The sequence below is a fragment of the Brassica napus genome, chromosome C7 (assembly GCF_020379485.1).
Source record: "Brassica napus cultivar Da-Ae chromosome C7, Da-Ae, whole genome shotgun sequence".
In the NCBI taxonomy this organism is placed as follows: Eukaryota; Viridiplantae; Streptophyta; class Magnoliopsida; order Brassicales; family Brassicaceae; genus Brassica; species Brassica napus.
In genome coordinates, this window is record NC_063450.1 from 5,898,476 (window position 1) to 5,922,367 (window position 23,892).

General features: G+C 38.4%; 1 protein-coding gene and 1 pseudogene across 2 annotated transcripts; both read right to left on the reverse strand.

Annotated features, from left to right (window-relative positions):
* Window positions 1-266: 266 nt before the first annotated feature.
* LOC111202727 lies at window positions 267-1,603 on the reverse strand. 2 transcript variants are annotated; one of them, XM_022695589.2, is made up of 5 exons: window positions 1,367-1,603; window positions 1,051-1,290; window positions 865-974; window positions 628-763; window positions 267-530 (listed from the first exon to the last, which is right to left on the reverse strand). In XM_022695589.2, the coding sequence occupies exons 1-5, from the start codon at window positions 1,433-1,435 to the stop codon at window positions 399-401; spliced, it is 687 nt and encodes a 228-aa protein (XP_022551310.2). In that variant the 5' UTR covers window positions 1,436-1,603; the 3' UTR covers window positions 267-398. The 2 variants fall into 2 exon arrangements, with proteins under 2 accessions (XP_022551310.2, XP_048618535.1); XM_048762578.1 differs by having other exon boundaries at window positions 1,051-1,269; window positions 1,367-1,540.
* Window positions 1,604-10,932: 9,329 nt separating this feature from the next.
* LOC111202726 lies at window positions 10,933-14,813 on the reverse strand (annotated as a pseudogene).
* Between the last annotated feature and the right edge of the window lie 9,079 nt (window positions 14,814-23,892).

Below are 23,892 nucleotides of genomic sequence, written 5' to 3' on the forward strand. Positions count from 1 at the left end.
CCAGAGTTCCAGAGGAGCATTTTGTCTCCAGTGGATAACCGATTATGCATCGCAATCCAGACCATGAAACTGTATTTCGGAGTGGAGGAAGGGAACAAGACAGTAGAGTACCAGCTAACTTCCGGTTTTGAGTCAAGAATCAACAGCCAAGTGCTCTTTGTGTCAAACTTTGGTTTGAAAGTGTTCAGATTGTGTTTCCATAACACAACATCTTTCCCAGGATTCATATATTAATATCGGTTAGCTAATTATTGGAGAAGTTTTAATTAGTTTGAAGTTACTCGTAATATTCATTCAGAGTTTGTAAAGCATTGTTTTCAAGAGAAGATGAACACAGTTTTGTAGTATACGTTAAGATAGTATATAACACATTATTCTCAATGGTATACTCGTAGTTCTTAATCAATCTTGATCGTTTTAACCTTCTCATTTTTTAAGACTTCCCGCAAGTCCCTCGTATCATTCCACAGCTTTGCAAGTTGATCTTTAAGATTCCCTTGCGCATTAACCCGAAATTTAACTGCTAAGACCTGTTAGAAAAAAACAACCAAAATGATGTTTATCAGAAAAACTAGAAAGCTCCTAAACCCGGGAGAGATTCGATCATTCGAGTGTGGTGGAACTTACTCGGCCACAGATATTGTCGACCCATTCCTTTCGGGTGGCCCAAGGGATGGCTCGGGCATCTTTGCCACGAAGTTTCTGCATCAAATCTGTCACATCCTTCCGAAGGGCAGAAATATCATGAGGATGCCGAAATAAACTGTCCATTGCAAACAGCAGGAACAGTCAAATATCTTATCACATTTAAACTCAATTTTACTTTTCTATTCAAACAAACAAAGATAAATAGTAGTATCATACTTCGCCATTTTCGCCTTCGCCTTCGCCATTTTCGCCTTCGCCTCCGCCATTTTCGCCTCCGCCTCCGCCTTTTTCCCCTCCGCCTGCGCCAGTATCATTTCCGCCTCCGCCTAGGCCATTGTCACACAATCAAATGACAACAAACTGAAAAAGAAATAGTATAATTTATTGATGAAGATCTCGAACCTTGTTGTCAGATTTTTCCGTAAGATGTCCGAAAATATTAGATTTTTCCTCTCCTAGGCCATCGCGGCTCAATTGACGCCCCGGACTAAGAGGTAGAGTGAACGTTCGCAACAGACTCCTTCTTTCTACTGCCCTAGTGTCACGATCATACTTCGCCATTTTCGCCTTCGCCTCCGCCATTTTCGCCTCCGCCTCCGCCATTTTCGCCTCCGCCTCCGCCATTTTCGCCTCCGCCTCCGCCTAGGCCATTGTCACACAATCAAATGACAACAAACTGAAAAAGAAATAGTATAATTTATTGATGAAGATCTCGAACCTTGTTGTCAGATTTTTCCGTAAGATGTCCGAAAATATTAGATTTGTCGATAAGATTGTCAAAAGCCATCGCAGAGTACGAAAAGAAAACAAAATCGGATCAGAAGACAGAGAATAGGGCACCTTAAATTAATTAAGCCCAGATATGGGTCAACAACTTACAACTGTATTCCAAATTTACTTATACGTAAAAGCCCATTAGCAAAGAAAAAAAAAACTAGCAAAAGAAAAAGATAAATGATTAAATTGTTGTGAATTAGACGAGATAAAGAAATATTTATGTGTATTTTTATAAGTGTTTATATATTAGTATATTATTCTTTGTGTGTTTGGAAAGTAATGAAAGAAATGAGAGATAATGATCACAATGATTTTGATCTCTTGCTCTTATTCCTACTAGATTTTTTTAACCGCGCTACACGCGGATAAGATATTATATGTATTTCTCAATTCTAAAAAAATAATATATAATATTATATTATATTATATTATTTAAAGAATATAAAATAAAACTACATAACATATATATATATATATATTTATATTTTCTTTGTGGAAATCATTATGTTGTTTGATTATTGTACTTGATTCACATATTTGCATAGATATTTGTGATAGATAAATAACTATATTTTTATTATCAATAAATAATATATATTTATTATATAATATAAGAAAAATGAAACTATTTACTCTTTAAACAAACTTGTCTCATGTTGGGGACTCGGTTATAGACATATCATATTCGAAGGAGACATTTTTACAGTTATCAATCTTCTTAAAAATCAAAAGCAAATCTGAATATCAAAACAATATTTCATACGATCTCTTTGTGGAAAAACTGCTCTGAAGAAATTGAATTTATACATCAAAAATGACTGGAAATGGATTTGCACTGTGTTATCAAAGTCAGTTTTACAAAGTACTATTCATAGTTTATATATCATTTATATACATCCTATTTTTTTGTCCATCTTTTCTTAAACATCTTGAAATAACTGATACTAATTAATAATATACTTTTGGCTGACAAAAAAAATCAAATTTGTCTAATTATCGCTTAATTTGTCTAACTGATATATGTATTTCTCAATTCTAAAAAAATAATGTATAATATTGTATTACATTATTTAAAGAAGATAAAATAAGACTACATAACATAAATATATTTTTTAAATTTTCTTTGTGGAAATCATTATGTTGTTTGATTGTTGTACTTGATTAACATATTTGCATAGATATTTGTGATAAATGAATAACTATATTTTTATTATCACTAAATAATATATATTTATTATATAATATAAGAAAAATAAAATTATTTACTTTAAAAAAAAACTTGTCTCATGTTGGGGACTCGGTTATAAACATATCATATTCAAAGGATACATTTTTACAGTTATCAATCTTCTTAACAGCCAAGAAACAAATTTGAATATCAAAACAATATCTCATACGATCTCTTTGTGGAATAACTCCTATGAAGAAATTGAATTTAGGCATCATAAGGACTTGAAAATAAACGTGCATATGTGTTATCTAAGTCAGTTTTACAAATTACTATTCATAGTTCATATATCATTTATGTCTATCCTATTTTTTTGTCCATCATTTCTTAAACATCTTGAAATAACAGATGCTAATTAATAATAAATTTTTGGCTGAAAAAAATCAAATTTGTTTAATTATCGCTTATATATTTTATTAATATTGTTTAAGAAGCTTTCAAGTGATATCATAGTTTAATTTATTAGTTTTTTTGTTAATTTTTTATAGGTTTTTTGTATTTAAGATTTTTTTTTTCCATATTAAGCTTCTATTTCTTTCACAGAATTGATATATATATATATGTCATAAAAGTTACCATCAAATCAGTTTTACTTATTTATTATTTTGTTTTTAATAAAAATACAATTTTAAATAATTTAATTTAAAATAAAATTATATATTAATTTGTTGTATTCTAACAATTTGACTGATTTAATTAATTTTCTTTGGTGGATAACTTAAAAAAAATTTATATAAATCGGGGAAATTAAGCTTATGTTGTTATATTATATTTATTTATGTATATAGATCTATATATAATGCTAGTGGAATAAAGAAATAACATTATTTGTTGTAACTTCAAAAAGATACATTATTACAATTTGAAATTAATCAAAATTGAATAAAATGGTAATTAAATATTTGTAAATCTAATTGTTCTTTATCTTGTTTAGTTGGATTCTCATGAAAAAAAATCAATAGGTTAAAAAATGTTTCAAAATTTGTTGTGTTATTGTTTTGTCTATAAATTACAAAATTTATTGAATTGATATATTTAATTATTTCATCCTTAAATAATATTTTATTAAGACATTAGAGAACTATGTTTTGAGTTGTTTTGTCAAAATTGTACAAAAATCTATGCTTTTTCTTATTTGTCACGAAAATATATATGTTAAATTTACTTTTAAAAAATTCTTAACTTTGTCACGAAAACAAAAATCAATGATTTTTCATATTTGTCAACATTCTCATACTTTCAAAAAATATATTAGCTTAGTCACTTACTTATTTATTTTTCCAAAACAAAGTATCGGAGTCTTGAAAGTTGAATTCATATTATTGTAAATGTACATAAGAGTTTGTGATTACATACTTAGTCGTTCTTGTATATTTGTCCAAGAAAGTTTCAATGGCTTAGTGGTAACTGCCATATATTTATGTCATACTAACCCGGGTTCGATCCTTTCATTCGCATTTTTTTTTACGAAAAATAAATGAGATGACGTGGCAATTTCGAGCTCTCTGATTGGTTGATTTTCCTATCCTACATGGACACCCTCTCCATGGCTTATATCTTCCTTTTAGTATTGTATATATTGATTACTTACGACAACAAATGACCTCCTATTTATAGGAGTGGTAAGTCGGTAAAGTACACCGACATAAGAAGAAAACAAATATTTATATAGTAAGCTAATGGATAATCACAATCCAAAATCAATATTATCTTTTTGGATCATTATCTTTAACACTCCCTCTTGATTATCTATTTTTATATTACGTAGTGCCTCGTTAAAAACCTAGTTATGGAAAACTCCATTGGGACAAAAACCATGACAAGAAAAAAGAGTACACTGCCGTAATCTCCCCCTGAAAATAGTGGACTTAGCTTTCTTGTCCCAGGTCACGCAAATGCTGCATTCCGATACAATAAACGTATTTCCAGAATGTTGTAATCGGAAGAGCTTTTGTGAACAAGTCAGCCGGATGATCGTACATACTCGATGTCCACCTCATTATTTTTCTCGAACTCCCTTATGTACGAGAAAAATCTTGGAGAGATGTGCTTTGTTCAGTCGTTCTTCATATAGCCTTCTTTGATTTGAGCAACACAAGTCGAATTGTCTTCAAATATTTTCGTCGGTTTTTTCTTGTTGACTATCTGCTTGATTCTTGTATGTGGTGAGTCATTGACCGAAGCCACACACATTCTCGACATGCTTCGTGAAGCGCAATAGTCTCTGCATGATTCGAAGATGTCGCAACCATAGTTTCTTTCTGGGACCGCCAAGAGATCGCGGTTCCACCAATTGTAAAACCATATCCGGTTTACATTTGACTTTATAAATATCATGTATCTGGAAAACCATACCAAACTCGGGGTTTCTAAGTAAACCAATTCTGAATCAATACGTACCTTGGAGAGAACTGACATATTCTCAGCGCCATTCTAATTTCCATAAATAGGAAATGAGCTGTATCTTGCAAAGACATTAGTGTCTAAAACTATATTTTATCAAATACAACTTGCAAGATATATAAGCTCACAAATGCTTTATTATCATTAGCATCTCCAAAGTACTTATTTATATAAGATCTTACCTGGATCTTTTAAAAAATATCTCTTTTAACATCGAGAGATCTATTTACCATTGGAGTACTCAAAGGAGTCGCTTTATTCAAATAAAAGCGTTTCCATAATCTTTTTTTTTTGTATAGTTTGATTGATGCACAAATATTCCTTCTCGGAAATACTCTATCTGGAGCCCAAGACAAAACTTTGTCTTGCCGAGATTTTTTTATTTCGAACTCTTCTTTCATATGAGTCCGAGCATCATCAACCTCCTTTTAAGTTCCAATTATGTTCAGGTCATCTACATATACAGCAACGATCACAAAGCCAGATGATGATTTCTTTATAAAAATGCATGGACATATCACATTATTAACATATCCCTTTTTCAAGATATATTCACTTAAGCGATTGTACCACATGCGTCCGGATTACTTTAATCCTTATAGTGATCGCTGTAACTTGACCGAACAAATCTCATGGATTTTTCTTTCAATGCCCCTCGCATTTTCAATCCTTCAGGGAGTTTCATATATATATCGTCATCCAACGATCCATACAAATATACAGTCACAACGTCCATAAGATGCATCTCAAGATTTTTAGACGCCGTTAGGCTCATCAAAAATCTAAACATAATTGCATCCATTACCGGGGAATACGTTTCCTCAAAATCCATTCCCGGTCTCTGAGAAAATCTTTGGGCAACTAATCAGGTTTTATATCGTGTTACTTTTCTCACGAATACCCACCTATACCCAACATGATTTATATTCTCAGGCGTTATGACTATAGGTCCAAAGACATTCCTTTTATTTAGGGAGAATAATTCAATTTGAATGGCCTTCTGCCACTCATCCCAATCATGTCTTTTTAACAAATGGACCTTGGATCGGGATCATCACTTTTATGATCGATCTCTTTCGACACAGAAAAGGAGAACATTCCATCAACATCTTTTATCTTATAACTTTTCATCAAGGATGTAGTTGATGGAAATCTTATACTTTTCTGTTCCCTTTTCGTCATTTGGATCATCTTTATTTGGTTCATCGTGAACCTTTTCATTTATGCCTTCTTTCAGACATTTTTCAGTATCATGTTCTTCTGGAACCTTTCCACTTATGCCTTCTTTCAAACATGTTATAATATCAGGTTCTTCTGGAACCTTACCATTTATGTCTTCTTTCAGACATTTTTTAGCATCATGTTCCCTTTGAACCTTTCCACTTATGTCTTCTTTCAGACATTTTTTAGCATCAGATTCTCTTTGAACCTTTCCACTTATGTCTTCTTTCAGACATTTTTTACTATCAAGTTCTTCAAGAACTTTGCAACTTTTCTCAAACAATTTCTTTCGGAGATTTTTTATCTCTAGAACCCGCTAGTCTCCCCCTCTTTTACTTAACCCTAGGTTCATTCATTTTGTTGCCATCAGTTTGTTCTTTAGGAACATCAACTCTCGATGGAACATTTTCTGCGGGTTTATCATGTCGTATCTGTGAACACACTTAGTAACTGGTTTGCCAAATTATGCAAATGCATAATTTCCTGAATTTCCAGCCCTCTTTGATTCGTAGGGGACCAAAGTGTAACAACAACTGTGTACACCATGTAATCTTTTTAGGAATTTCTCAAATTCCTCCCCCTAACGCTGGAAATTCATCCTTCGGCAAATCGTGCCGTAAACATATCACCAGTTACTGGTTCAAGATACCTTATATACGGCTTGTTCTAACTCTTTCAGAGTTTTATATATTCCCGAGAGTATCTTTAACTCTCCAGGGATTACTAAACATCAAGATGCAACTCAAGTTATTTTTGTCCTGCCAGACATTTCAATATATTGCATCTATTTTAAATTTTCTCCAGTGACCTTGGAACAAGCCGTTTTCATACCTCAAGGTTATCTTTCATTTCATTCTCTGAGAACTATACCTTGAACTTTTGGTCCAAAAATCTCTTGTTTTTCTAACGAGCTTTATATCGAATTGATGGCCAATCAATTCACACTATCCTCATACATAGAGGTTGATTTGTAATCTTTATTTATATAGCGCTTTTTCATTATTGTCGACAATCTATTTTCTCTTTGGTTCCATCTTTTTATCCGTACTTGTATGGTTAATCGAGATCTCTTTATCATCATCGATGATTTATCCAGGTACCTGACTGTGACACCCCCGATCGTAGTTGACCGGAAATGACACGGTTGATGTTCCTCGATGGTTGATCCGAGGTTCTCAGAATACTTCTGATCGCCTTAGACCTGGAGACATTTATGCATCAAGCAGATTCAACACCGCTCGCCCAAGAAAGTGGTAAGATGTTCTGTCCTTGTCGGAAATGCAACAATTCGAAACTGGCAAATCGTGAAAATGTTTGGAAGCATTTAATAAATAGAGGTTTCACGGCAAATTACTATATCTGGTTTCAACATGGAGAAGGTTTTAATTATGATCAGAATGAAGCAAGTAGTAGTAATAGCAATTTTCAGGAAAAAGAACCGGTTAATCATCATTTGCATAATGAACATAGTTACCATCAGGAGGAGATGGTAGATTATGATAGGGTTCATGATATGGTAGCTTATGCATTCGTAGCTCATGATGAAGATGAAGAACCTAATATAGATGCAAAAAAGTTTTACGAAATGTTAAACGCGGCGAATCAACCACTTTACAGTGGTTGTAGAGAAGGTCTCTCTAAATTGTCGTTAGCTGCTAGAATGATGAATATTAAAACTGATCACAATCTACCTGAAAGTTGCATGAACGAATGGGCGGACTTGTTTAAAGAGTACTTGCCGGAAGACAATGTGTCTGCTGATTCTTATTATGAGATTCAGAAACTGGTTTATAGTCTTGGGTTGCCTTCGGAGATGATAGATGTTTGCATCGACAACTGCATGATCTATTGGGGAGATGATGAGAAGCTAGAAGAATGTCGATTCTGCAAGAAGCCACGATTCAAGCCGCAAGGACGGGGACGTAATAGGGTACCGTACCAAAGGATGTGGTACCTACCAATTACAGATAGATTGAAAAGATTGTATCAATCAGAGCAGACTGCCGGAAAGATGAGATGGCATGCCGAGCATACTCAGAAGGATGGTGAGATGACTCATCCATCAGATGCAAGAGCCTAGAAACATTTCAACAAAGTACATCCAGATTTCGCTAGCAATATCCGGAATGTGTATCTCGGATTATGCACAGATGGATTTAGTCCGTTCGGAATGTCAGGGAGACAATATTCATTGTAGCCAGTCTTTCTTACTCCATACAACCTGCCACCGGAGATGTGCATGCAACGGGAGTTACTATTCTTGACCATATTAATACCTGATCCGAACCATCCAAAAAGGTCCCTGGATGTTTTCCTACAACCACTGATAAAAGAGTTGAAGGATTTGTGGTCAACAGGGGTGAGGACGTATGACTGTTCAACGAAGACGAATTTTACGATGCGACCGATGCTTTTGTGGACCATAAGTGATTTTCCTGCCTATGGGATGTTGTCTGGATGGACTACACATGGGAGATTAGCTTGTCCGTATTGTAATGGAACGACAGATGCGTTTCAACTGAAGAATGGTAGGAAGACAAGTTGGTTTGATTGTCACCGTCGATTTCTTCCCATTGGCCATCCTTACCGAAGAAACAAGAATTTGTTTAGGCACAAAAGGGTTGTGAGAGACACTCCTCCTCCATATCTAACTGGAGAACAAATTGAAGCGCAAATCAACTACTACGGAGCTAACGAAACAGTTCGTTGGGGTGGTAATTGGCATGTCCCTCGTAATATGCCAGATTCTTACGGTGTTCATCACAACTGGCACAAGAAGAGTATATTTTGGGAGTTGCCATATTGGAAGGATCTTCTTCTGCGCCACAACCTCGATGTGATGCATATAGAGAAGAATTTCTTTGAGAACATCATGAATACAATATTGAATGTCCCAGGGAAGACAAAAGACAACATAAAATCGAGGTTGGACTTGCCGGATATTTGCTCAAGAAGCGAGTTACATATTAAAAGCAATGGACAAGTTCCCGTTCCGATATTCAGATTATCTTCAGAAAAAAAGTCGGTGTTGTTCAACTGGGTGGCATCAGAAGTGAAGTTCCCCGATGGGTATGTTTCGAATCTCTCTAGATGTGTTGAAAAGGGTCAAAAGTTCTCCGGGATGAAGAGTCATGATTGTCATGTATTTATGCAACGACTACTGCCTTTTGCATTTGCGGACCTACTTCCAACAAACGTACATGAAGCACTTGCAGGTACGTAGTGTATTATATCACAATAATTTACAAAATAATATTTGACAAACCCGCTGAGCTCACCACGGATGTGTGGGATGACCTCATCCGTTATTGGCGCCTTCCTGATTCCATTAGAATCGCCCAGGCTTGCTCTAACTCCCGTAACACGGTCGATGAGCACGGGAACGGGCCGATGCTTCACACTACGGGCCAAAAACCCCACGCCGGTGTCCGTTTGGAAATGGTAATTAAATATTTTATTAAATAATTTTTTTAATATATATATTAATTTATTCTAACTTTCTTAACTGTTTTTTAGGCCAAAGAGACGGGACATCTCCCTTATATTATGGAACTTTACGAGAGGACCCACAAGAACAAGGCGGGCGTATTTGTAGATGGCAAGTCCGAGCAAATCTACAACGACGTAGTTGCTCGGGTTGAAGACCGCCAGACTCAGCTGACCCAGCAGTCTACCGACGGATTACCCGTCACCTTATCCACACTTGACGTGGATAAGATTTACGAGGAGGTAAATTTTCAAAAAATTAATTTTTTATTATTCATTTAATTTAACTTTAAATTTTTACTTACAATATTTATTTTTTGTTTTTAAGGTTGTCCCTAAAAAAAAGGGACGGACGTTGGGTATTGGTTCCGTCAACGATGTTCCGAGAGCGACATCGTCTTATGGTCAGCGACGGGATGATGAAGTCACTGAGCTGCGTAGAGAGTCCGCTCAGCTGCGTAACGAATTGACCGCGACAAAATCTCGTATGGGTGGAGTCGAAGGTTTCTTGGACGTTATTGCGGCCACAAATCCGGAATGGGAGTCCATGTTGAGGAACATGCGACAACAACATCCCATTCAAGGCGAGTCATCCGACGTACATAACGAGGCGGATGTTACGAGGAGGAGTGATGAATTCTACCGGGCGATGAACGACCCTTAGTTTTTTTTTGGTTGTTGTATTATATAAATTCAAAACTTATTTATATAAAAAATATTTTCATTTTGATTTATTTTTATTTTAAATTTTAATTTATTATTAAATTAAATAATTTTAATTATTTTTTAATTATATTTTTAAATTCTGTAAAAATAATAAAAACGAAGTAAATTCGTAGCTAATGTACGACCTCTTTACGTGGAAACCTTACGAGGAAATGACGAGAAACAATTAACGACTATTTTACGAGGAAACATTTGCGAGGAAATAACGAAGAAAAGTTTACGAGTATTTTACGAGGAAATCGTTTCGTGGTTGTTACGTGTATTTTGCGAGGAAACTCTTTCAAGGTATTTACGTGTAGGTTACGAGGAACTCATTTCGAGGCATTTACGAGGAATTGTAGCGACGTCTTTGTGTGGAATATTGACGTGGTCTTTACGACGAATCGCCCTACTTCGTCTTTACGACGAAATATATTCCTCGCTAAGTTACGACGAATTAGCGAGGAAATATGTGTTACGACGGACGAGTAACGAGCAAACGCGCTTCCTCGCTATTTCGTCGTAAAGCCTCTTTTACGACGAAATAACGAGGAAAACCGCCCTCGTTAAGGTGATGTTTTCTTGTAGTGAGTACCTTAGAAGGATTTGAGGGCTTGATGAAGGGCAAGGAATGTCTGGGTTTCCCTCTCTCCTCTTCATGCAGAGACGAAAGCGTTACTATGGGCAATGGAATGCATGAAAAACTTACGATAATTTCAGGTTACGTTTGCAACGGATTGTTCTCAATTGGTGAAGATGGTTTCAGAACCAGAAGAATGACCAGCGTTTGCAAGTTATTTGGAAGATATAAACAGCCTAAAAGAGAGTTTTTTCTGAGCAGAGATTATCTATGTACCAAGAATGCAGAACAAGAAGGCGGATAGCTTATTCCGCAGTGCTAGGAAGGAAACGTCTTTTGTAGTTCACATGGATCAAGATCTCACAGTGTGGTTTACAGAGTCAATATGAGTCTGTAAAGTTGATGACAAAAAAAAAATATATCTTAGCATATATAGATTTTATTGTTCAAAATAATTAATGGTAAGTTAAACATATATTTTAGGAATATTCATCATATTGTTTAATATCGAATTTAAACTTTAATTTTGTTCAAAAATAATTAATGGTAACATTATCCAAGTTTAATATTGTTAAAATCGATTTTAAATTTGAAAATTCCCAAAAATTAGCTAATTTTTTTTAAGAAATATATTAAATACGAAAATTAAGCTAAATTTGATTTAGGAAATGACTTAATAAATAGGAAAAAACAATGATTACTTAAAAATAGATTCATTTAATTACTTTGGAAAAACTTAGGGGTATTTTATCATTGTACTTCTATTTTAATAATAGAGATGTTCTAAAACAACGATTTAAAAAAATTGTCTTAACAACAACAAGAAAGAGACTATAGAACATGACTGGACGATAGAGATGGACCTATTTTACGCGATTACATACTTGTAACTCCTATCCTCTCAAGTCCCAAGCATGAAACAACGGTGGTTTTATCGGCTGGAATGCAACTCATCTAGCTCCCATGATGGAACTTTCCTGCTAACAAACTTGGAAACAACTGTCGCCTCCAATATCTTCAAGGCCTCTTCATTGGTCAACGACCTTGGAGTCTTGAACTGACTCGCAGAAGAGCCACGAGACACGAAGAAACTCATAAGTTCATCAAAGGCGCCACTCCTAACAACCTTAATCTCAAGCGGTCCAATGTTCTTATCATTCCCTCGTCCATTTCTGTACACCGAGTCAAGACATTCCTCGACAGCGAAACAGCATTCCTCCATAACCTCAGGGTCGGGCTCGACCTTCACGTCCTTGACTTTACACCCGAGTTCCCAATAGAGCACGTAGTGTCCTGGAAACGAGGAGGAATCGACACGACTAGTGAAATCAATGAGCATTAGTTCATGTGGCTCAAGTAAGAGCTTAGCATTTGCCACTGCCTTGAGGAGATCTTCTTCGTATGTCTTGTCCATGTCGATGCTCAGAACCACTTTTTGTCTCCCCACGAAACGAAACTGTGGCGCATTGTTGTAGAAACCAGTTACTCGTAAAACGTCCCCCAAACGGTATCTATAAAGACCTGTTAATTATATATACGTATTATTATAACAAGTTCATAATCATAATCATGGCCTAAACACAAGACTTAGTTTCAATAGGAACTTACCAGAAAACGTTGTTATAACAGGTTCATAATCATGTCCAACTTTAACATCAACAAGATCGACGACCACGGGATCATGACCAGTTTCTTGAGAGTCTATTTGATTTCCAAGAATCAAAGTATGCCACACTTGGGATGGTGGAGTAAGACACATCACAAGGCTTGCTTAGAGGATCTAAATTGAGACCTATGAAACATTCAGAGCTGCCATAAAACGTTGAAATTAAAGGAGACCGCCACAATAGAATTCCATCATGGGTATATACTGTGCCATGGACCCGGTAACTACGGCTTCGATGCACTTTGCATTAGGCCATAGTCTCCTCACTATTGCCTCCCACGATGTTTTACTGCATTCCTGCTCGATTAGGCTCGCTAGTTCTGGATTTGGAGCCTCGAGGAACTTACCGATCCCTGAAACACAGTTAGCATCTGTGATCCAGTCGCTGACACGGCCTGTCCTTATGTTTGAGCATAACTCACTCCAGTGATTTTCCAAGAACTTGATTACTTTGAGGAAGGTAGAAGCAAATGGTGCACCAAGGCGAGATACATTTCCTCGTTCTACAAGCCCACATAGCAATTGGCAGTACATGCTCTGAGTAGTGTCTTCACAAGTCGAAATTTCATGTGGGCTTATATGCCCTTGATCCCTGTAAATCAATCATATAACAAACACAATAAAGAAACACTAGAAGCACCATTTGCAAAAAAAAAAAAAAAAACACACTAGAGGCACCAAGGAGAGCATGTTCACTCCTAATATGGCCAACATGTCTGGTCTTATGTAATTAGCCAGCATAAAAAAATTATGCCCCTACTAACACTAAATTTATTGATGCCCATCTAAATTTTAGCACATCAACCTAATGTTTCAGGGAAATGTACCATAGAGCCAGCCAGCCCTGTGGGAGGTTTACCAGATAAATTTGTTGGCTGGGGTCACGCTTTTCAAAACACAAGTTATCATAGTCCTAACCATCAATCCAGACGCTGTTTCGCTTTCTTTAGTCACAAAATAAAACATGAGAGATTTTCCTTCACTACGCCCTTCGATGTGCCTGCAAACAGGACCAAGAACGTTTTTGTTTTGTTTTTAACTTACTCCTTTTTGTATGGAAATAACAAGACAAGACACGTCTTGGAGTTTGAAACACATTACTTGAAGAGTATAGGTCTATAGAGAGATATAAACAACATCCTTTGTTCTAATTCCTCTGCTGTGAAAGGTATCAACTTTGGAACTCCTCCTGAAGTTCCTGAGCTGCAAAATTAAAAAAAACAATTCTTCTTCAACTCTTTACATATCATATACTTCAATTTATTTTATATCGTTGAATAATAACAAAATCATGTATCAGTAAGATTTTAGCCAAATTTCCTCCAAATGGTTTATATTTATTTTTTTGCAAACACAAAGAGGTATCAAAGAAACTGCATTTGGCCGACCCATATGAAATTCCGTAAGAGGCTCGTACAATTTTTTCACTTTAAAGAAACAATACAAGAAAATTGCATGTGGGCTGATCTCTCTTTTTTATTATGTAATTTTAAAATAAACTAGGTAAAATGTTAAATTTTGAGCCATTTAAATTTTTTTGACAGAAGTTGCAATGTCACTAGTAATGAATCTAACAAAAGAGTGAAAGACAGTCAAACAACACCGGAAATAAACAAGATCATTACAACATCTGATCACTAAACCAAGCAGCTAGATATTAAAGTTGATATGGAAATACTCTTCTAATTAAGATTCACATAGCAGGAATACTTTTGATCTGAATCTGCAGAGATTTCATGATTCAAAAAGGTACCTGGCCAAGAGAACAATAATGGGTCGATCACAGATGAGATCAAAGGGCTCTCCATTAGCGATACGATCAATATAAGAGTGATAATCTTCGTAGGTCACAACGGGTAGGTTGTTCTTGAAGCTTTGCTTATCTACTTGACCATTGAGGAAACCTCTAAGGTACTCGGTGTGAGCATTACGTGAAAGTATTGCTTCCAAAACGGAATCTTGAATCTGATTTGCGTTACTGGTGATATCCTCAAGCAGAGACAGACACGCTTTTTGGTTTGTTGTATCGAATTTTGTCAACATGACTGCTACTTTGGTTTGTCTACTTTGGTTTGCAACAAGAATAACAAAAAAAGAAACTCTAATTCAAAGTCCCATCACTTGTGGATAACGAAACTACTTACAAAAGAGGGAAGACCAAAACCTCTGTTCTGGCGAAGCAAATGAGATCTGGTCGGTATCTCTCTTTACTCTCGATAGCTTTTAGATGAGAAAATGAAGAAAACAGACAAAAAGTGCCGAATGTTAGCTCCAGAAAAGGAGCTGGTTCAATGCAAAACGGAGCATGTGCTACATGGCTCATTCGGTATGTGAGATACCGGTTCAAAGTGGTTATGAGTTGATGACGTGGAGACATCGACTTAGAAGATCTTTGCTGTGGTGATAAGCTTGAGAAGATCTGTTGTTAGCGTAATATAAGGAGAAGAGAATATTATGTAACAGAGTATATAACTGTGACTAGATAGTAGATCTAGGTCACGGTTTTTGGAGATTGAAAAGAGCAAGTGTAAGAGGCTGTTCTACACTGGCTCGCGTTGTAACATTTGGTGTAGTTCGATCACTAGTTGAGTGGTTGGATAGATTAAGGATTGGTTCGTAACAAGTCAGGGTTGACGTTGTATAAGTCGGATTAGACAGGTCTTGTAAGATTGTCTAAAAGATTCTTAATATAACAAGTTGTGTTCTTGAAAAGTGTTTCAGTTCTTATACTTTGGTATCTGTTTGATCTTTCATTTTGGTATCAGAGCGGGTCTCCTCTGTGGACTCAAGTAGTCTACTCACAGGTTGAGATCCTGCGATCATCATGGAAACCATGAAAGAACTGGTTGCATTGCAAAAACCGATCATGCTAGATGAGGGGAACTTTGGACACTGGAAAGCTAGGATGCGACACATCATCAGAGGCATTGACGAAGATGCTTGGACTGCAGTCGAGCAAGGATGGTCAGCACCTACCATGATCATGGATGATAAGTCTAAAGAACCCTTACCCAAGGAGAGATGGACAGACTCTGATAAAGCTGCCTCAAAATTTAACTCTAAAGCCCTCACCACAATCTTCTCCGCTGTAAATCTTGATCAATTCAAGATAATTCAAGGTTGTGAATCTGCTAAGGAAGCATGGGATACTCTGATCAATCATTTTGAAGGTAACACTAGCGTTAGACGTACCAGGATTGATCATCTAGCCTCAAAATTTGAAAACCTACGCATGGAGGATGATGAATCAATTGGAAGCTTCATTTCAAAGATCAGCTCCATATCTAATGAAGCATCTGTGCTTGGCAAGAAGTACAATGAAAAGAAACTTGTGAAGAAACTTTTGAGATGTCTTCCAGCTCGATTTGAAGCCTATAAAGCTGTCCTGAAGATTGCTGTCAACACTGACGAGATGAAGTTCGATCAACTAGCAGGGATTCTGAAGGTACATGATCTTGAGCGAGTGGAAGAAAGTCCTAAAAGTCAGAAGGGAATTGCTTTTTCAGCTGACACACAAGAAGTCGATCGAGTCAAGCGAATTGAGGACAACATGGTCCTCATGGCTAAGAATTTCAACAAGATGATTAAGAGGGTTGAAAAAGGACAAAGCCGGTCAAACAACAGATTCCAAAACAGAGACAGTGAACGAACCTTCAACCAGAATTCAAGGAATGATTCAGGTCGAGGGAATCGCAGGAAGGACCTACAATGCCATGAATGTGAAGGTTATGGTCACTATCGCAATGAATGTCCTCTGACAAAGAGAAAGGAGTTAAAATGCATTGAGTGCAAAGGATATGGTCACACCAGAAGTGAATGCCCCAACAACCTTAAAAAGGACAAGTCCCTGATCAGTTTCAGCGACACTGAGCCAGAAAGTGATGTGGATAACGATGAATTGCTCCTAAACTTTGTAGCATTAGTCAGCAAGGACGACAAACCTGAAACCATCTCAAGTTCAGATTCGGAGTCAGATACTGAACAAGATGTGGACGAGGTATCTACAGACATCAAAACAGAATATCGAGTTTTATTTGACAAATTCACTGAACCGAGTTTAGAGAATCTACAACTGATCAAGGACAGAGCTATGCTAAAGGCTCAAGTAAACATTCTGGAGCTGGAACAACCTGAAACAAAAGTTAATCAGAACTCGACTGAATTAGTCGAAGAGAAGAAGAACGACATGTCTGCCCTTGAGAAAACTATCTCCAATCAAGCTTACAATCTGAAGAATCTGGAAATCAGATAAGATCAAACTCAACACTTACTGAGTGAGGAAATGGAGAAGAGTCGGTTACTGCAACGAGAACTCAGTGACAACTACAAGAAGTTGAGAATGCTCAATACAGGCTCCAACACTCTGGACCGCATTCTGAACCAAGGGCAGTCCCCTGCAATCAACCGAGGCCTCAGATATCAAGGAACTACATCACAGACTGATGATCACACAAAAGGCATCAAATTTGTGAAGAGCTCACAGCATTCTGCACCAACTGATCATCAGGTTGTTGCACCATCCAAAGCTAATGGAAGAGATCAAACTCAGAGTAAGGCAACTCCTCGACAGAATGGATGTCTGTTTTGTTGCAAACCAGGACACAAGGTTACAAACTGCTACTTTCGCAGACGTCAACATCAACGGGCATGGTCTCTGAACAAATGTTTCCTTGAACCAACCAGAGGAGGATGTGTGTGGATAGCCAAGACCGATCTTTATCCAAACTATGGAAACAGAGTTCCCCTTAAAATCAACTCTGTAGAAGAAGGTGCCGAAGCACCAGTCAGTACTCAAAGGGAAGGCAAAGCCATCATGTGCAACTTAGCGTTCATGCAAGACTGGGTCTCAACTGAAGATGAATCAATGTCACATTCAGACTGCGATATGTCACTCTCCAATGATGAAGATAGTAGCAAAGAACTCTCATGCGTGTTCCATTCAAGACCCACAGTGGCTGGAGTCGCTTATACCTCCACTGATAACTCCGTGACTACGGAAGTTCCATGGTACTTTGATAGTGGTTGCTCAAGGCACATGACCGGAACACTGAATTGCTTGGATAAAGTGGAATACATCGAAGGAGGAAAGGTCACATTTGGTGATGGTGGCTATGGAAAAATCCGAGGTGTTGGAAACACTAACAGAGCAGACTTACCTAAACTCATAAACGTGTACTTTGTAGATGGACTGAAAGCCAACCTCATTAGTGTGAGTCAGCTCTGCGATGAAGGACTTCAAGTCATCTTTGATAAGAAGGAGTGTCGTGCAGTTAACGAAAAGGGAACCATAGTCTTGGTGGGGTTTCGATCAGAAAACAACTGCTACATGTGGAAACCTTCAAACCAATGCATGTCAGCTAAAGAGTCTCAAAGTGATCTCTGGCACAAGAAACTAGGACACATGAACACTAATGGCCTATCCAGACTGGTACGCGCAGAGGTAGTAAGAGGAGTGCCAATGCTCGAAGATATCTCAGACAACGTATGTGGAGCTTGTTGCAAAGGTAAACAAATCAAGGTTCAACACAAGCAGGTATCTCAGATTAACTCTAAACAAGTTTGTGAGCTCATCCATATGGATCTTATGGGTCCGATAACTCCTAACAGTGTTGCTGGAAAGCAATACATCTTTGTACTTCTTGATGATTTTTCCAGGTTCACTTGGGTTAGGTTCCTGAAACACAAGTCAGACGCAGTTGAGAGCTTTCGAATTCTGGCACTACAACTCAAACAAGAGAAGGGTGGCATAGTACAAATTCGAAGTGATCATGGAGGTGAGTTTCAGAACAAGGACTTTGACACATTCTGCCAGAGTCAAGGCATTCAACACCAGTATGCTGCACCAAGGACTCCTCAACAAAATGGGATTGTAGAACGAAAAAATCGAACCCTTCAAGAAATGGCAAGAGCCATGCTCGCTAGAAACAACGTTCCATCTGGATTCTGGGCTGAAGCTGTTAACACTGCGTGCTATATCATCAATAGAGTGTACGTGAAACCAAAGACGAAGACAACACCGTATGAAATCTTCAAGGGAAAGACTCCTAACCTGAGCTTCTGTCATGTCTTTGGATGCTTGTGTTACATCTTGAATGACAAAGACAACCTAGGAAAGTTCGATGCCAAGAGTGACGTGGGAATGTTTCTTGGGTACTCTACAAACAGCTCAGCCTTTCGTGTTTACAATTCAAGGACTAAGCTGATTGACGACAAAGTCAACGTGGTGTTTGATGATCGAATGGGATTTTATCAGACTGATGCAGCTCAAAGAAATGTATGTGTCACACCTGATGCAGTAAGTGACATCAATCCCATTACTGCAACAACACCCGACGAAACCCCTGAGATTGACGACCAGATCCTACCTTCCTCAGTTACGGTTCACAAAAATCACTCTCCAGATGATGTCATTGGAGGAGTACTCGACGATAGAGTAACTCGCAAGAAACAAATTAACTTCAAGGGGATGGTCAAACTCGCATGCTTTCTGGTAGAGATGGCGAGAACAGACTGCTTCATCTCACAAATTGAACCAAGGAACATCCAAGAAGCATTGGATGATGAATTCTGGACCGCATCAATGCATGAGGAAATGGATCAGTTCATCAGACTTCAAGTCTGGGACTTAGTACCAAGGCCAACAGATGCGAATGTGATTGGTACTAAATGGCTGCACAAGAACAAAACTGATGAGAATGAGAATGTTGTCAGAAACAAGTCAAGGCTAGTAGCACAGGGCTATTCTCAGATTGAAGGCATTGATTTTGATGAGACTTTCGCCCCTGTGGCACGACTCGAGGCCATACGTCTATTGTTCGACATTACCTGCAAACTGAGGATCAAGCTGTACCAAATGGATGTTAAAAGCGCTTTCCTAAATGGAGTACTCCAGGAAGAAGTGTACGTAACACAACCAAAAGGATTTGAGGATCCTCACTTCCCGGATCATGTGTACAAACTGAAAAAAGCACTCTATGGCCTGAAGCAAGCTCCGAGGGCATGGTATGAGCGACTAACTCAATTCCTGACCGAGACAGGTTTTAAGAGAGGAGGTGTTGACAAGACGTTGTTCATCCAGGAAACAGACTCGCATATCCTGGTGATCCAAGTCTACGTTGATGACATCATATTTGGGAGCACATCCAAGTGCCTTGTCAAGGAGTTTGTGAAAACCATGACTAAGAAATTCGAGATGAGCATGGTAGGTGAGTTAACATACTTTCTTGGTCTACAAATCAAGCAAATGGACGATGGAATATTCGTGACTCAAAGCACCTACGCGAAAAATCTGATTAAACGGTTTGGCATGGTAACCTGCAAGACTGCAAGGACACCTATGAGCACGACCACCAAGCTCTCACGTGACGAGGACGGCAGAAAAGTTGATGAAAAGCTGTACAGAGCTATGATCGGTAGTCTTCTTTACCTCACTGCTAGTCGTCCTGACCTATGACTGAGCGTAGGGATCTGTGCACGCTATCAAGCCTCTCCGAAGGAATCACACATGAATGCTGTAAAACGAGTGATCAAATATGTGAAAGGAACCCTGAACTTTGGTCTGCACTATACCTTTAAAACTAACCTTAATCTGGCAGAGTATTGTGATGCTGACTGGGCAGGGTGTGTAGATGACAGAAGAAGCACATCAGGAGGCTGCTTCTTTCTGGGTAACAACATGGTCTCATGGCACAGCAAGAAACAGAACTGCGTCTCTCTGTCAACGGCTGAGGCTGAATACATAGCCTTAGGAAGCTGCTGCACTCAACTCCTGTGGATGCGACAAATGCTTGTTGACTACGGGTATGTCTCCGACCCTATGCTAGTTCACTGTGACAACATGAGTGCCATTAACTTGACTAAGAATCCTGTGCAACACTCTCGCACAAAGCATGTCGACCTCAGACACCACTTTGTGAGAGAGTTGGTAGAACTGAAACTTGTGATCATTGAACATGTCTCATCTGAAAAACAATTACCAGATATCTTCACTAAACCTCTCGACTTCAACACTTTTCTGGGACTCAGAAAGGCGTTGGGAATTGTCGACCTATAATCACATCACCCATAATGTTCTAGGGGGTATATAAGCTCAGGTAGAAGTAAGCTCACTTCAAGTCACCCCTCTCAAAACCTTGTATCAACAATTTGTTAGAAGTCATAATCTGAGCTGTTCTTAGCTATCTTAGTCACGGGACTCTAAGGTGAAGGACACTCATCTTGGATCAGGATACTAAAACATTATGTTCTGAGCACTGATCACTGTCTGGATTGAGTCAAGAAACACAGAAACGTCAGACAAAGTGTAACATTCTAAAATAACCGTGTGAAAGGCCTAAAAGGAAGAACACTCGTTCTGGACCAAGGTGTCACAACACTCTGTATCTAAGACGATCACTGTTCAGATTACGCAAAATCAGAGATTAGTGCGACATTCATCTTGGATCAGGGTGCCACAACACTCTGCATCTGTGATGCTCTTTACCCTACTAAGACTATGATTTTGGAAAAAGAAAAAAAAAAGGGAAAAAGGCCTTATAGGCTCCTATTGTAGAAGCAGAGATGGGAGCACAATGCTGCGTGAAGTGTTTCTAAAGTGTAACTAAGCTAAGCGACTGATCTAGTCTTCAGCAAAACTTCTAGTGAACTAATATGTGTCAGCTACTCGGCTGAGCAAGCTACAGATTGGAGTTGAATCATTGCTTTTCATTCGCTTATTTTTGACTTGAGTGTGTCTGAACCTGTCTGAGCTAGCCGTATCTTTTCCCGTAGGACATTGAACGTTTGTATATATATTGTACTTGATAAATCCTCAACAATCATGTCTTGATGATCACAGGAACCAGTTCTTATTACTCTCTACATATGTGTCTTGCTTAGAAGTGCATTAGGATTCCTTAGCGTAAAAGTGAATATTGGGCTTAAATGTCATTTGTGAAACAAGCTAATGGGTCAGTGTGATGGGCCAAAGCAAGCTGAAAGTGAAGCTACTTAACCACTAAGGGTTTTCAGCTAATGTGCCACACTCCAAACCGTGAAACCCCAAGGCTCTCTCTCATCCCAACGAGCAACATGCAACCTCGGAGAAGCTCGCGATTGAAACAATCACTGGAGACTCAAAGCCCTCTGACATCTTCGATCAACCCAGATTCGTCGTCTTGTCAGCGGAAGTACTCACGCAAACGTTTCCGCCGTCCCACGCTAGCTACTCCGCCACCCCCGGAACCTGAGGTTGAATCTCTCTCTGAGGACAACACAGATGATGACGAATCTGACGCATCTCTGGAAGAAGCTGCCTCTGACGATCCTCAAGATGAACAACCGGACGAGTTTCTTCCAAAAGGACCAAGATACGAGGAGAGTCGCCAAGAGTTTCAGATCCTGATTCAAGCCAACCCTGCGCTTCTCCGACCGTCCAGGGCACCAATCAACTCTCGCTTTGCTATGGTGGAAGCGACTGAAAGGTATCGGGATCTGAAGAACAGGAAGTTTCTTGTTCAGTATCGTCTCCCCTTAGACGAAGAGAATCTTCAAGATGTCAAGAAGGTGATTGTGGACTTAGGGCTGATTTACACGGTCATTGACTCTGACCCCTTCAAACCATGCGTGATAAGATAGTTCATCGCAAATCTGGTGGATGCCGAGCCTCGAGGAAATGGAGTTGCAGTCTATGTTAAAGGCTCACTTATTAACTTCTCTCCAAGGCTGATCAACTCTCTGTATCTCATTCCATCATGTGAGGAGGATCCTGACTGGTCAACCTATAACACGGATCGAGTGTGTACGTTTCTGACAAGCAAGCGAATCCGGCGCTGGGAAGATATGAGCTCCAAGTTTCTCACTGCCACAAATCAAGTGTTGTACAAAATTGTTTGTCCTAACTGGATTCCAACCACAAGCTACACAGCCATGAACCCATAACGTCTTCGATTCATCTACATGCTCTACCATGACCGCAAGTTCGACTTTGGAAAGCTTGTCTACAACCAGATCATGGCAATGGCTGAGAACACGAGAACCGAACGCACTCGAAGAATCATCTTCCCCAACCTAATTCAGCAGGTGTTGCTTTTCCAACGTAACGTTCCTCCGGACTCTGACGATGAGGAATTCACTGGCATGCCAAAGAAAGTAGTCAAAGATAAGAAGGCAGGCTTAGGGTCTGGAGCCGAGTCTAGATCACCTAACCTTGAAGAAGACATTGAGCATGCTATAGCTGGTCTCAAGGCCATCATAATGCGTCTTAGGAGTAAGATGATCTTGAGGAGTTGGAATAACTAATGTTGCATCAGTACTAATGTGATTTTTATCTTAATGTGCATCTATGTAGGGGGAGAATACCCACATCAGCAGCAGAATGAAGACAGTGATGGTGGAAGTGACTGAGGGAACGTTATATTTAGTTGATTCATCTATAGGCTCAAATTTTCATATGTTAGATTTGTCTCATAATTGATCGGGAGACAATGAGCTTATTGGATGTATTTTGGTGTTTAGGGTGAACTTCTCGATTATGGTTTTAAGTTGTGTTCCAGGTTGTGTAATATTCTAGGGTTGTATCAAAGGCTATTATCCGGATTGAATTCATGTTTTGAATGGATTGTTGAGTCTATTTTTCAACCTTAGCATATCTCCTGTCAACAGTGGTTTTGCAGGTAGCATAGCGTGTCACATTCATATAGAAAGGGGGAGAATGTTAGCTCCAGGAAAGGAGCTGATTCAATGCAAAACAGAGCATGTGCTACATGGCTTATTCGGTATGTGAGATACCGGTTCAAAGTGGTTATGAGTTGATGACGTGGAGACATCGACTTAGAAGATCTTTGCTGTGGTGATAAGCTTGAGAAGATCTGCTGTTAGCGTAATATGAGGAGAAGAGAATATTATGTAACAGAGTATATAACTGTGACTAGATAGTAGATCTAGGTCACGGTTTTTGGAAATTGAAAAGAGAAAGTGTAAGAGGCTGTTCTACATTGGCTCGCGTTGTAACAATTGGTGTAGTTCGATCACTAGTTGAGTGGTTGGATAGATTAAGGATTGGTCCGTAACAAGTCAGGGTTGACGTTGTATAAGTCGGATTAGACAGGTCTTGTAAGATTGTCTAAAAGATTCTTAATATAACAAGTTGTGTTCTTGAAAAGTGTTTCAGTTCTTATACTTTGGTATCCGTTTGATCAT

Coding starts and splice junctions, on each gene's coding strand:
- LOC111202727 (XM_022695589.2), bottom strand. CDS start 1,435: ATGGCTTTTGACAATCTTATCGACAAATCTAATATTTTCGGACATCTT. Junction 1,291..1,366: donor CGGAAAAATCTGACAACAAG/GTTCGAGATCTT, acceptor ACAATGGCCTAG/GCGGAGGCGGAGGCGAAAAT. Junction 975..1,050: donor CGGAAAAATCTGACAACAAG/GTTCGAGATCTT, acceptor ACAATGGCCTAG/GCGGAGGCGGAAATGATACT.